The sequence below is a fragment of the Canis lupus genome, chromosome 20 (assembly GCF_048164855.1).
Source record: "Canis lupus baileyi chromosome 20, mCanLup2.hap1, whole genome shotgun sequence".
In the NCBI taxonomy this organism is placed as follows: domain Eukaryota; kingdom Metazoa; phylum Chordata; class Mammalia; order Carnivora; family Canidae; genus Canis; species Canis lupus.
Genome location: NC_132857.1, coordinates 58018582 through 58034135, shown reverse-complemented (window position 1 = coordinate 58034135; position 15554 = coordinate 58018582). Strand labels below are relative to the sequence as shown.

The 15554-nt window shown below is 36.9% G+C and overlaps 1 protein-coding gene across 24 annotated transcripts in view; it reads left to right on the top strand.

Annotated features, from left to right (window-relative positions):
* The window catches only part of NEB (nebulin), a 200919-nt gene that overhangs the window by 60481 nt on the left and 124884 nt on the right, over nucleotides 1–15554 (top strand). For all 24 annotated transcript variants that reach the window (XM_072789183.1, XM_072789189.1, XM_072789188.1 and 21 more), the window contains exons 46-55: nucleotides 325–531; nucleotides 1954–2058; nucleotides 3050–3157; nucleotides 4628–4939; nucleotides 5083–5289; nucleotides 5974–6078; nucleotides 7075–7182; nucleotides 10431–10742; nucleotides 10917–11120; nucleotides 14323–14427. In XM_072789183.1, the coding sequence (XP_072645284.1) occupies nucleotides 325–531; nucleotides 1954–2058; nucleotides 3050–3157; nucleotides 4628–4939; nucleotides 5083–5289; nucleotides 5974–6078; nucleotides 7075–7182; nucleotides 10431–10742; nucleotides 10917–11120; nucleotides 14323–14427 (1773 nt within the window). The remainder of the gene's footprint in view (nucleotides 1–324; nucleotides 532–1953; nucleotides 2059–3049; nucleotides 3158–4627; nucleotides 4940–5082; nucleotides 5290–5973; nucleotides 6079–7074; nucleotides 7183–10430; nucleotides 10743–10916; nucleotides 11121–14322; nucleotides 14428–15554) is intronic.

The following is a 15554-nucleotide window of genomic DNA, read 5'->3' as shown; positions in this document are numbered from 1 at the left end:
AAGGGAACTTGGGAATTTTTGTAAGAAAGGCCAGCATAGTCCCCTTTCTCAAGATAATAGTCACATGATAGCTAATCTAGTGGGTATTTCATAGCATTTTTTTCTTATGAAGGCATTGTGGAAAACGAATCACAAAGATATTACTATTTATTTTTAATTTCTCACGCAAGGAAACATAAAGATCATGTTTAGGGACAAAAATCGTTGAAGTTGGATATACCGTTGGTGGAAAACTGAAGTGGAACTTAGGGAATATTGAATATCCACTCACTGTTCTTGACAGCTTTGATTTCTTCTGATCCCTGAACTCTTCCTCTTTTGCAGAATCAGTACAAAGCTGACTATGCGGACTTCATGAAGGGCATTGGATGGCTCCCTCTGGGCTCCCTGGAGGCTGAGAAAAACAAGAAAGCCATGGAGATAATCAGTGAAAAGAAGTACCGCCAACACCCAGACACTTTGAAGTATTCCACTTTGATGGACTCAATGAACATGGTTTTGGCCCAAAATAATGCAAAAATTATGAATGAAGTAAGTCTATCAATAATGTAATGTTTCTTATGTAACAGGAAAAATCCAGGCATTCTTGTATTTGGTCTACAAGTTTTGCTAATAGTTTTAGGGTTTCACAATTCCTGTTGATTCAGCTTTGAAAAAGGAACTTGTGGTTAAAAAAGATAGAAATTAGTCCTAACTTCTGGCCTCCCAAACGTTCAATGAACCACTCTGTCCAACAGACATAAGAAAATAAATTCGAATCGTTTCTTTTTGTGCAAATTTTGAAAAGAACTCTTGTTTGTCTAAGGTGAGGTTGAGTTAGAAGTACGTGACATTGAATCAGCAGATTGTTTGCCTGACAACAGCCAGATATTGCAGCCCACCCTGCTTCCTAGCTGCATTGATGGAATCGAGGAAGACTCCTAGCTCCCGTGGCTATAGCAGCATTCTGAGCCAGAACCTTCTCTGGGCAAACCATGAGACCAGTTGTTCTCTACAAGTAGTTCCTTGGATCATTAATTATTCCAGACTTTAGAAGAGCCTTACTGTATTTTTTAAGTGTATTAGCCATGATAGATACCAAGACCACAAGCACATCAACCTTGGCCTTCTGTTTTTAAGTTATAAATGATACAATAATTGCAGCAGCATTCATTATATTGTGTGGATCATAATTTGAATGTCATTGATGAGCAAAAAAGAAAAATTATTTGGGCTTTAAACAGTTGCAGAAAATGATGATCCTACTTGCATGAGAGAGAGCTATATTATGTTAAGTGTCTGAGTAAATCCCTCGGAGTCTTCTGAGAGAGAAAACTGCATTTTTCAAGATAATCAATCTCTTTGACAGGGACTTTCCTAAAAGACAAGACATGGATCTCAGTGTCCCTTTTAAGATTTAGTATTTAAACTATCACAAGCTCACATTTATTTTTTAGATGTTAAACCTTTCATTTTTTTTTCAGTGTAATGATTTATTAATCATTTCGGAATAATGATGCCAAGATGAGAATCTTCATTCTCTTATTGCAAAGGTCTGGACATTATGGCCCAGACCTGCTGTGTGTCTTCAGGCAAGGTGCATTGCTTCTCTGGGCTATGATTTTGTCAACTCTGCGATAAAAGGATTCAACGGATGATCACCAAGATATCTCTCACTCAGTGTAGCGTTTGCTATTTCTGTAATTCTCATCTTGGCATCATTTTAGTTTCTATCTTACATCCTCTCCACGATCTTGTTTGAATTAGCACCTTTTCATTGAAACTAAAAAAGTAAGATCTAGCTATTAAAAGTGCATAAGATACTGGTATTTATGTACAACTTTATATATATATATATACACACATATATACATATATATCTGTGTGTACACACACTAAATGAGCACCTTTTAAGATAGAAGTATTTAAGATTTAAATACTAACTTCCACTTTTTTTTTCTTTCATCTTTCCAGCACCTCTACAAACAAGCATGGGAGGCTGATAAGACCAAAGTCCACATTATGCCCGATATCCCCCAGATTATCTTGGCAAAGGCAAATGCGATTAATATGAGTGATGTAAGTATAATTCTTCCTGGTTTATTTGAACCAGTACAAATTGATTCATGTCTCTCAACTATAAAAGTGAATGTTTTGAAAATAAGAGTAGGAATCCACAAATGAGAATCTTTCTCTCTCTAATCATGTTTTGCTAAGAGCTGGAGCAGACCTGTGGGTGGGACTTAGGCCCAGCAGTTAGGAATTTGAAGAGCAGTCGGATTTTGTTTGTTTAGTCTCAAACTAAGATCCTTGGCAGGAAGAGAAGGGTTTGGGGGCCCCAAAAGAGAAAAAAAGGAAGTGAGATTCCTAAGGCCTGGTTCCTGGAGTCTCTCTACCAAGGCTTTGAGACCATCCTAAAGAAGGGATCTTGGGAAAAATTAAGTGGAAAAGGAATAGGAACATTTTGAAGAATTTGGGAATTTGGGGGAAAGCTCCATAACAACGAATGTTCAACACTTAGTGTTAGAAAATGTGTGGGTTTTTTTTACTTTCTTTTTTTTTTACTTTCTTCCTCAACCTAACCGTTGTTGCTAGGAATCTCTAATCCTACCAGTGTTTTCTGTTTTCCTTGAATTACTCAGAGATTTGTGATTGATGACTTATTTTGGGGTTGTAGAATCCACACAGTTACAAAAATAGCAGTATCAATTGCAAAATGGTGAATTTTTCTTTTAATGTAAGAATATGGTTATTTTGTAGTCTTCTTTGGCTTTTAATTGATAAAGATGTATCAGTGAGCAGCTACTGGGCTTTCTCATTTTTATAGAGCATATTTATAACCTAATAGAGACTGTTCAGTCTTTTTCTGGTGGTTTCTTAAAGATATGCTTGGGTATGTAATAGACTTTTTTCAAACACAATTTTGTTATGTATAAGAACATTTTAGCCATCAAACCATCAGTGGAACATCTGAAAAATGGAAATGATGTCACAGTGCTAGTTTATTCTCTTCAAATAAGCTCAGGCTTTCCTATTTAGAAGACCATTATTCCCTTGCCTCTCTTTACAGAAACTCTACAAACTTTCTTTGGAAGAATCTAAAAAGAAAGGCTATGATCTCAGAACTGATGCAATTCCTATCAGAGCTGCCAAAGCCTCAAGAGATATTGCAAGTGATGTAAGTTTGAAGGAAAGCACTCACCTTACTGGTCCAACCCCCACCCCCAATTTACCAAAATAATAAGGGATGAATTTTGCAAACACTCAGTGGAAAAGATATGAGAGAAAAAGCATGCCTGCTAACAATGGCCTCCTTCTATTCTGTGAATGCCTTTTAGGCTTGCTCTTTTGTTTCCTGTTATATTTCTGAAAAAACAAAATGCTAACCACATTATGACACACATCCATGTGCTCCCTGGCTCATGAGATCTAGTGAATTTTCTTTGAACTCCATCCCCAAGGATATGGCCTACAGAAACCCAGAGCTCTCCACCAAACTTTCCTGGTGAAAGACGTGGGTGGTTTTTGCTTCCTGCCTCTTAGGAAGTATCCTCCTAGCAAGATATCTCATTAAATGGTGTGCTGGGGATGCTGATCTTTTGAACGTATGCTAGCTGCTTATTAAATAATCAGAAATTTTGGCAAGCCAGATATTAAATTCTTGGTGGCTTGACACCAGGGCTTTTCCCCTCCAGAGAGCTGGTGTGCAAGCATGGCACTGCCATAACATACCACCTGTATGAAACTCATTTCTTTCATGTGGTTGTTTCTGCAAGAAATCTTCTCATAGTGACCACTGAGTGATTTGGGGGTAAGGGAGGAACACATTTCAGAGGACTCTTTCCTTAGCCACATCCCACCTCCCCATCCCATCCCCCAGTGACACGTTCTCTCTCGTATTCTATGCCTGTTCTTCATCTTTCCTACCTGTCCATCCCTCTGCCACTACTGCATTGTCCTGAAAATCTAAAACTACTTTTTCCTCTGTCCTGGAGTAATTGGACTCCCTAAGCTCCTACTCCTGAAATTGCACACTTAAACTCAAGAGAGATAGGCCGAATAAGAAGGCTTCCATGTATCAAGATCTTCCCTCTGTAGAAAGAAGTTGAGTGATAGGTAGTAAAATTTTTTTCCCCATTATACCAATATAAAAAATCTTAAAGGAAAAAGGGGCTCCACAAATATAAAACTACTCTCCAGTGATACTGTGTATGTCATAAGCTATTCTCTGCAGCAAAAGACTGGCTGGATGATTCCTTAGGGCAGCAGGAGACTGCTTAGAACATTCTGCTTTTGTCTTTTATTTGTTGTATTGTTGTCACCTACTAAAAATCTCTAACACAACAGAGTTTGTATGGAAGTCAGTGTGGGGTATCATCGTAAGTTCTGGGTTCTAATCCTTAGTGACCATAGCACATCACTCACTTCTCTGGGTCTCAGCTTACTCCTCTGCAAAATGGGGGCAGTAATAACTTTGCTATCTACCTCACAACATATAGTTGTGAGTATCAAGTTACACAAACAGGTGTGAAAAACATGTTTTGTAAACTAGAATTCTACACAAGTATTGATTTTATGAAATACAGAATATTGATACTGGAATGTTTCTAGTCAAGGGAATTGCTCTAATAAACTAATTTTTTCACAGTATAAATACAAATACAATTATGAAAAGGAGAGGGGGAAGATGGTTGGTTTCCGCAGCCTTGAGGATGATCCCAAATTAGTCCATTCCATGCAAGTGGCTAAGATGCAGTCTGATCGGGAGTACAAGAAAAGCTATGAGAAGACAAAGACCAGCTACCACACCCCTGCTGATATGCTCAGTGTCACGGCTGCCAAGGATGCCCAAGCCAACATCACCAACACCAACTACAAGCATTTGATTCACAAGTACATCCTCCTTCCAGATGCCATGAGTATTGAGCTGAGCAGGAATATGAATCACATACAGAGCGATGTAAGTCTCTCTTCTTCCTGGGTGGTGGTTGGATTCCTAGCATGGGAATGGAGATCAGTCTTCTATGCTATTCTTATGTGTCTGAAATGATAAAGGTAAAGTAATTGTTAAGATAAAATAGAATTTTTCTCTTCTTTTTATAGAATGAATACAAGCAGGACTACAATGAGTGGTACAAAGGGCTTGGCTGGAGTCCAGCTGGTTCCCTAGAAGTGGAGAAGGCCAAGAAAGCAACTGAATATGCCAGTGATCAGAAATACCGGCAGCATCCTAGCAACTTCCAGTTTAAGAAGCTGAATGACTCCATGGACATGGTTCTTGCCAAACAGAATGCACAAACCATGAACAAGGTAGATAGCCATCCCTCTTATATAGCTGTATGCTGTCCTTCCACACGGCTCCCAGCAAGGCAGAGCTAGCAGCCTCTGGTTTGTGTTTGGGAAATTTGATTTGGGCCCACCACTTCCGGGCAGTGACAGTCCCAGAGCGTGTCTACATCATTTTCTTCTGTCTACTTCTTTTTATTTCCCCTGAACAATCTTTCCTTCTTTCCTTTTTTTCCCTTTCTTTTCTCTTTCTTCCTTCTTCCTTTCCTTATAAAGATTTTATTTATTCATGAGAGACCCAGAGAGAGAGGCAGAGACACAGGGAGAGGGAGAAGCAGGCTCCCTGCAGGAGCCCGATGCAGGACTCGATCCCAGGACCCTGGGATCACAACCTGAGTCAAAGGCAGACGCTCAACCACTGAGCCACCCAGGTGTCCCTTCCCCTGACCTTCTAATTGAGTTAGGAATCTTCTGTGTTTTTAAATTATTATTATATTAACTACTTTTAATTAATTCTAAAAGAAAATAACCAAAATACTATTTTTTTTATATCTGAGTTTGTTTTTAGTGTCTTTTCTGAGTCATATGCCACTTTAGTTCCTAAACTTATTCAAATTTAGTGCATTCAAATGCTCACATTTTTTTTCTTTCGTGTTTCTAAAAAGCTATTCAAATTTCAAATGTCTTTTTTTTCTCCTAACTTCCTAGCACTTGTATACGATTGACTGGAACAAAGATAAAACCAAGATTCACGTGATGCCAGACACACCAGATATTTTACAAGCCAAGCAGAATCAAGCTCAGTATAGTCAGGTAAAGCTATATAAAAATTTGGCTTGAAGCTAATTAACCTTCTTAAATGATGTAATGATAAATAACTGATGTACATGCTGAAGCAATAGAAATCAGTGACTCACACTGACTAGCTGGAGATGCTGCAGAATATGGTGGTTAAAAGCAAGGGCTTTAGCTGTGACTCTTCTGCTCCGTGGAGGCAGGCACCGTGCGTGCCTGTTTGGTTTATCTCAGTACTGCTTGTACTTGGCACAGAGTAGGAAATCAACAGATAATTGTTGAAAGAAAAAATTGCACCAGACAGACTTGATATGGGTTTTGGCTTTGCCATTTGTAAGTTACATCGTATCAGGTCTAAGCCTTAGTTTCCTCATCCCTAAAATTAGGCCCATAGTAATGCTTATGAGGTTGAATTATTATGAGGACCAAATGAGAAATTTCTATGTAAGGCTCTTAACACAGGACCTGGCACATAGGAAGTTCTGGGTGATTTCCAACTGTTTTTATTGTTATTCAGTTTTAACACACATGCATCCATTCAGTGCATTTCATTCATAAAGTTTAATTCATCTGTTGTACCTCATAAAAGGCATTTCAGTATCTGTTATCACTTAGATAATCAAAATTTTGTTACCTGACTTTTTTTTTGTTGTTGCCAATTATTTTAACACCTGTGAGTAAAATAATGAGCGTGGACTATACTTGATGGCAGGGGGAAAGTATCTGATATACTTGATATGCCCAAATTGTGTCTGATCAGAAAAGCTACTCTAAAATTGCACTGTGTATCTCACAGCTGAGACTATTCTCAGAGCCAGAAAATTGAAGCAAGATCCTATAATGCTAAGTCACTGCTCCATAAAACAGCTTGATTTGTTTTTATACATATCTTTAAAGATAAGGTAGGTGATAGAATCTGACGTCTACTCTCTGGGTAGACATTTGTTCATTTTGTAATCTGTTGGGGTTTTAATATATACTGAATATATACTAAATTATAAATTTAATTTCCAGAAACTCTATAAACTTGGATGGGAAGAAGCTCTGAAGAAAGGCTATGATCTTCCACTTGATGCAATTTCTGTGCAGGCAGCCAAAGCTTCAAGAGACATTGTTAGTGATGTAAGTACTTGTTTGGCTTATTTTGATATATTTTTTACCTGAATCAGGTATCTTAATGCTGGTAATTATTTTTACAGGTTGGCCTTGCCTTTCAAAATGTAATGCCATGCCCTTCATCTTCTACCCATGCTCGTCGTTCACCGAAAATTTACTTTTCTTTCTTACCGATCCATTATCGAAATAAGGGCTCCTTGAATAGAAGTTGAGTCAGAGGACCTATAAGACCCATTACACTAAGATGCTATGTTTCTTTTTTTTTAAGATTGATTTATTTATTCATTCAGAGAGAGCAAAGAGAGAGGCAGAGACACAGGCAGAGGGAGAAGCAGGCTCCATGCAGGGAGCCCGATGTGGGACTCGATCCCGGGTCTCCAGGATCACACCCCGGGCTGCAGGTGGCGCTAAACCACTGCGCCACCGGGGCTGCCCAAGATGCTATGTTTCTAGACCAGACAAAGAAACCAGAGATTTCAGTTTTCCCTTGCTTGCCTGAAAATAATTTCCTGTTTTCTACTTGTCTATTTTAGACAAATTCAAAGTGCCAGATAATAAATCAACCTCAACACCTGATGTTGATAAATTTTTATATGCACATATTTAAAAATTAGCTGCCAGTTCTTTTTATTTAACCCATTCTTGCATCTACATAATTATAATAAATTAACTTGGGGCATAAAAAAATTCAGGAATTTTGGTTTAAGATCCAGAGAGCTTAACTTGCTGTTTTGTTATCTGGTCCCAAAGTTCATAAAACAGGGATATTTGTTCTCCAGTGGAACTTCTAGTTATGATTGGAAAGGATGGTCAATTTGGTGAATAATTTTTATAAATGTTTGATAGTCTGCATTTAGATAAACATGTCATTTTGTTAATTCTAAGAATCAACCTCAAAAAATTCAGAGGACTTTGGCATTTCAGAGGGAAACACTGTCTCTTAAATTCTTTAAAATGAGATGCGGACTTGGGATGGAGAAAAAGAGTGTCTAAAGGCAGAATCTGGTAATGAATTCTAAGAATATAAGGGAAGATTTCCTTTAAATCAATTAATTTGTGGCACTCTAGAAATGTTGGAAAATTAGATGATTTATTATTACTCACTGGCTTTCAGAGTATTATTTGTTAAATAATAAGTTCATTCCTTATTAAAATGAATCAACATGCTGAAGAATTACAGCAATAATGATGCTTGAATGTTCCTGGGGGAGCATTTAATGTTATGTAGTCTCCATAAGGTGAAGATTATTTAGAAATTGAAGAAATAGGGATCCCTGGGTGGCACAGCGGTTTAGCGCCTGTCTTTGGCCCAGGGCGCGATCCTGGAGACCCGGGATCGAATCCCACATCGTGCTCTCCGTGCATGGAGCCTGCTTCTCCCTCTGCCTATGTCTCTGCCTCTCTCTCTCTCTCTCTCTCTCTCTCTCTCTCTCTGTGTGTGTGACTATCATAAATAAATAAAAATTTTTAAAAATTTAAAAAAAAAGATTTAAGAAATAGCATCAATGACCTCCTAACTATACATTCGATGGCACCTAATTTCTTTTTGTGTGAAACCATTAGTTAGAACCTTCTGAAATCTTCCCTTAAAATTAACTTTACATGAACTTTCCCACCATTGTGGAGATTGTATCTCCTCTCAGTTTCAAATGTTTTTTTTTTTTTAGATTTATTTATTTTAGAGAGGGCAAGTGGGGGAAGGAGCAGAGAGAGGAAGAGAGAGAATCTCAAGCAGACTCCCTGCTGAGCGTGGGGTTTGATCATGACATGAGCTGAAATCAAGACCTGGATGCTTAACTGACTGAATCACCCAGGTGCCCCTCAAGTGGTTTTTATATTCTATAAAATTAAAGAAATTAGAGATATTTTTATGATTTTTATGATTACTTAATTTAATAAATTAGAATCATAGAATTTAGTTAGACAACAACATAAAGTCTATTTAATATGGTCTCCCATTCAGTGTCCTGCCTTCTCTCCATCTCCAACAAGTAATCATCTGTCTATGAACACTGACACGTATAAGAATTTTTGTGCCCTTCAGAGCAGGTCATTTCCTTGTTGGATCATCTCTCATTGTCATTATATAGTTCCCTATTTTGAACTTGAATATGTTGTCGATCAACTCTAGGTCTGTGTTCTGGAACATCACAAAGTAGTTTATTTCCTCTTCCACTTGATATCTCTACACATTACAATTTTTTTAACGTACTCTCCTTTGGTTTTAGTTCTATAAGCCCTTTAATATTTTGAATATTCACTATTTAAAAAAAAAAAAACCTTCACCCTACTTGTGATTTTTTTCAGTGCAGCTCTCAAAGTACTACCCCAAAACTTAGTGTTTTCCTGTCACAAAAGGTCAGGCCAGAGTAAATGAGCTTCTGACTTTTGTCTGTGCCCCTGAAGAATCTATAACACTACTTTTATAAGCAATTTTGTCATATTGCCCATATTGAGCTTCTTTCTAGTCAACCTAAACTCCTGAGTATTTTTAATATATGTAACTGTGAAGCTGGGTGGTCAAGAGAGATTAGAACATAAATCCATGAAGAATAATGTACACTGGGCATCTGGCAGCACGTAAATGCTATTATTACTATCATTATTATTGTTACTATTATGACTGTTCTCCAGTACTAATACAGTGTTTTCCTAATTGAATCTAAATACAGGATTTTACTTTTCTTAAATTTATATAGTTCATTTTGACTCATCTTGGCAATATGTTCAGATCTTGCTTCTCTTTCTACTCTAACATATTTAGCTATTTATAGCTATGTGTACATGCAGAAATGGATCCTGAACAGGTCAAGTTTATAGGACATAACTGTATGGCAAACCGCAAAACTACTCCTTTAATAAATTAATCTATACAATGAGACTTGCTCATCAAGTGCTGAATCTTATTTTTTTGCCATTTAGCCCATACTTTCTGATCACTCTCATAAGGCTATCACAAGAGCTGTACCAAATGTTACCCTAAGGTCAGCATACCGAATGTGTAGTACATTGTGGCATATATTTTTATCTCTAATTAGAATTTTTTCTCATAACCTCTCGATAATCAACTACATTTTTTTGGAAGCCTCTATGTAAGTTCTTACATTTCCTACTAAGTTAATATGGACATCCCTTTTCTTATCTTGGTTTTGGGAAACAAACATGCAAACAATGCAAGTTGAGCTTTTAATTGTTGTTGAGCTTCACTTGATCTCTGTTTATGTTAATAAAAGAACTGATTCCTTCGACTGCAGTTTAAATACAAACAAGGCTACCGCAAACAACTTGGCCACCATATTGGATTCCGGAATCTGCAAGATGACCCAAAGCTTGTGCTGTCCATGAATGTAGCCAAAATGCAGAGTGAAAGAGAATACAAGAAGGACTTTGAGAAGTGGAAGACTAAGTTCAGCAGCCCAGTGGACATGTTAGGAGTGGTGCTGGCCAAGAAATGTCAGGCCTTAGTCAGTGATGTGGACTATAAGAACTACCTGCATCAATGGACATGCCTGCCTGACCAGAATGATGTTATTCAAGCTAAAAAAGTTTATCAACTGCAGAGTGAGGTCAGTTTCTATTTCATTGAATAGCTTATATATTACCATTTGAGTAACCATTTAGTCACAAAGAGGAATTATTATTGAATATCTAAAAGGCATCTGTTTGTACTATGTAGAATCACGTGAGGCAAGGGTTGAAATGAGGATGGGGTTTTGATGGAGTGCTTTGTATTTTCACAGAATTTGTATAAGTCTGACCTTGAGTGGCTGAGAGGCATAGGATGGAGTCCCCTGGGTTCTTTGGAAGCAGAAAAGAACAAGCGGGCCTCAGAAATCATCAGTGAGAAGAAATACCGTCAGCCTCCAGACAGATACAAGTTCACCAGCATTCCTGATGCCATGGACATAGTTCTGGCAAAGACAAATGCCAAAAATAGGAGTGATGTGAGTAACTCTTTATAAATAAATAGAAAAATTATAGTGCCTAATACCCAGTAGGTGCTCCATATCATTTGCTTAATTAATTAGTAGAATAGCGTAGCATTGTATCATACAGCATAGCACAACGCAGTATAATGTGTAATATTGGTTGCTTCATTTGAATTATCAACTACCCTATCCTGGATCATGTAGAATGGGTTAATATCAATTTCTGTCACCTAAAGCTTTCTTACTTACTTATTTTCTACCTATTTATCCACCCACCCATCCATCCTGTAAATGAGAAAATTTTTAAACATGTTTTTTTTTCTTTTGAAATTTGAATGCATTAAAGACCCAAATTTTGTGTTGGGATAAAGTTGTATGAGAGGGCAATATTTTGAGTATTTTGCACAGGCGAAGTGGAAATGTGATATAGAGTGTATTTTCTGCCAGTTGAATACAATGTATTTAGCTTAGCCAAATCAAGACAAGTAATAATACTATACATACACGTACGTGTTTGTGCGCGTGTGTGTGTGTGTGTGTGTGTATCCCATCTTCAACTTATTTTTCTCTCCAGCACAGATAGCAGTGTCTTGCCATGTAACTCTAAATATTTATTGAATGAAATAAACGAAAGATAGCAGTGTAGAGTAATTCTATGCAAAGAGAAAGATTACTCATCATTGTTCAGTGAGAACCATAACCCTGAAAACTATAGAAAGTTGATTATGTGCACTGAGATTCTGGAACTGATAAGAAAGTTTGAATTGATATAATAATTGTTTGGGTCTTAGAAAGATCTGAATACTTATGCTATATATTTTACACATGTCATATATATTAGTTTTATTATAAAGCTCATAACCAGCTTAGAGTAAGCATTTGATAAATTGTAGCGCCTCTCTTCCCAATCAACCCCACACAGACTTCTCACAATTTTTATATCCAAAATTTATAATAAATGCTGACCCATCAGTTTTATTATAAATATTCAAGTTTTCATTTCTTTTGTTTGTTTTTACCATGGTGATTTGAATCCAACAGGCTGGCTAATAAAGCAGCAGATTTATGCAAAATATCTCCCCCTTTGGAATCCAAGTTTCTTTTCTATGAAACAGAGCTATTTACAGAGCTCTGAACTAGTAATGTAGGCAAGAGAAAAACCCTCAATCATGAAATTTATCAATGTTAAAAATGCCTCCTGACAAACCTTTTCAATAGTATGTTCTGGTTATGGGAATGCTGAGATACAGATCCCCTTAGGCCTCGGAAGAGGGCCACTTGGATCCTTGAGCCTGCTGTCTTTCCTTTAAATAATAAACCAATACATCGATCTCAGTATAAACAAATATTAGTATTTTCTGTTTTTCAGGGATGGAGGGGCACAGGGTTGTGGTAAAAATGACACATGCCATGGAAGTAATGGTCCAACTTAGTGGTTCTCAACCAGGGACAATTTTGTCCCACAGGGGACATTTGGCAACACTTAGAGACCTTTGCAGTTGTCACAACTTGAGGGTGGCATGCTACTGGCATCTAGTGGATAGAAGTCAGGGGTGCTGCTAAACTTTCCAAAAACATACAGGACAGCGCCCCTACAACCAAGAATCCTCCAGTATATAACACCAGTAGTGCTGAGGTTGAGAATATCTGATCTTCATAAGAAAGGTTAGTACAGAACCAGGATGAATGTATGTGGAAATCACAAGCCTTGCTTTGTTTTGGTCCTGAAGGTCTTAGCTTCTCTGGGTTATGTGAACTCTAGTAAGTATGTTCAGGAGGGAGAAAAGCACCAACCCCTGTACACCACGCTGCATGCCTCAAGGAGGAATTGACAAGTCCAAGGAACCAGTGAGACTTCTAAAAATTTTTTATATTTAAATAATTTCAGGCATACAGAAGTTGCCAAAATAGTACAAATAATTTATACATATGTATACACACAACAAATATATAAATATAATTATGTATGTGTATATCTTCATCCCAGTTCCCCAATTGTTCGCATTAGTCACATTTGCTTTTTTCCTTCTCTGTTTTTTTGTTTCATATATATGTAAGTTGCTGCATGATTGCCTCTCCCAAAATATTTCCATGTACATCTCTTGAAAACAAGAACATTCCCTTATGAAACCACAGTGCAGTGATCAAAATCAGGAAATTAACGTTGAAACACTGCTGTAGAATTTATTCAGTTTTACACTAATGCCCTTTACACAAAATAAAAACTATTTTCTGGTCGAGAATCCAATCCAAGATCACACACTGCATTTGGTTTTCATATCTGTAGTCTCCTTTAATGTGGGCTGGCTCTTCACTATTCCTTTGTCTTCCAAGTCCTTGACATTTGGGAAGAGCACAGGCCAGGTATTTTGCAGAATCTCCCTCAGTTTGGGTCTGTCTATTGTTTCCTTATGATTAGGGTCAGGTTTTGTACTTGTAGCAGGACATCATGTGTTGTATCCTCCTCCATATGTCATATCAAGTGGTATATGATTTCAGTTCATTCCATTATTGATCATTTTAAGTATTTATTTACTTGGTTAAAATGGCATTGTGAGGTTCCTCCATTGTCAAATTACTATTTTATCTTTTGTAATTGATAATATTCTCTGACCATTGTTTTTCATCAGACTTTCACCCCCTCGTTTTAGTAAACCAATGAGATTTTTGTTTGGGTCGTCTTGTCTTCTGTTGAAGAAAGACAGGATGGCTCTGGGACATATAAGAGATTTTGATAAATTCCGTACAAAATTCTCTTGGGATTTGTAATCCACCCAGGTTATTATAAAATATATCTATAAATGCATAGGGAATGCGACTCCCTAATTTCTAGATACACCTCAAATATGTCATTTTTTGAGAAGGGAAGGGCCATCTCCTGGTTAAACACTAAGGGGAACTTTTAAATTCAGATGGAGAACTTCTCTATTTGATGATCATGAAAAGACTCTGATTACCTGGATTGACTTCTAATGGGCAGGGTTTTTGTAACCTTAAAAATGTATTCCATACGTTATATTTTGAAAGGCAGTTATATCCCAGACAAGTAAAAAAATATACTACCTACTTTTTGCTTATATTAACTGCTTATGTTAAGAAGAATTCATAAGTTAAGATGAATTCATCACTTCAGTTGAATTCAGTAATCCTGTTTGAAGTTAATGATGTCATTCACTAATCTAGCAAAACACTGAAAAGCTCTTATTTCTCATTTTAGAGACTTTATAGAGAAGCTTGGGACAAGGACAAGACTCAAATCCACATCATGCCTGATACACCTGACATTATTCTGGCTAAAGCAAATTTAATTAATACAAGTGATGTAAGTATCTAAAATCAGCATGTATTTCAGAAAGCTTTTAATTGCTTCTAAGGCAGTGAATTTATTTGGAAGTAAATTTTGCAGGTCTGAATGATTTTAATTAATAAACTACATGTGACTTAGATTCCTTATTTAGTCATTTTTAGCTTGAGTATCAAAATAATTGTCATTCCCTGCCTCAGGTAGAGTTGGGAGTCTGCTGTCGTTCCTTGTAGTCCTTTATCCACACACACCATCATGGTTTATATTGCTCTCCCCTATGTGGATGGGAGCTTCTCAGGATCAGACAGTTTGTCTTGGGCCTGCAGTGCTTAGCTAGTAGAGTGCCCAGCACGCATGGAATTCAATAAAATTTCAAATGAAGGAGCATAAAAAAAAAGCCACGCAGATTTTTGTTTTTAGATTCTTTTTTAAAAAAGATTTTATTTAAAAAAGAAAAGATTTTATTTATTTATCCATGAAAGAGAGAGGCAGAGACACAGGCAGAGGGAGAAGCAGGCTCCCCATGGGGAGCCTGATGCCGGACTTGATCCCCGGACCCGGGATCACGCCCTGAGCCGAAGGCAGATGCTCAACTGCTGTACCACCCGGACGTCCCCTATTTTTATTTTTATTGTCATCATAGCATAATCACCTGAAATCTGTAGATATAAAAATTAAATATTTTTAAGGTAAATTTCAAACTCTAATAGACTTCAGTGTTACATAATGTATTAGAATAATGCCACAAATGAATAAAATATAAACACATTCCAAGATCAATGGGCATTTTAAACAGTCTCATTTCTGGATAAAGTACATTAAATTGCATTTTCAATTATTTCATTAACAAATCTGAAGAAACAAATTATTTCACTTAAGCTTTTAAATTCAACAATTAAAATTTCCTCCAAAAAATCTTAGATTTAAAAAATTATTGAAGGATTTATGTTTCTTACCTACAGATGTGGATCCTATTATGGACAGCCCTATGTTATGAAATAGACAATTTTACAACATGTTAGCTACGTGGAAGAAACAGCCCATTAGGCATAATTTTTCCCCATAAAAGGCATTGCTCTTTTCTAACAAAAACTTCTAATGAAACACTCAAAGTTAATTGGAAAACAGCACCTAAATGATATTTT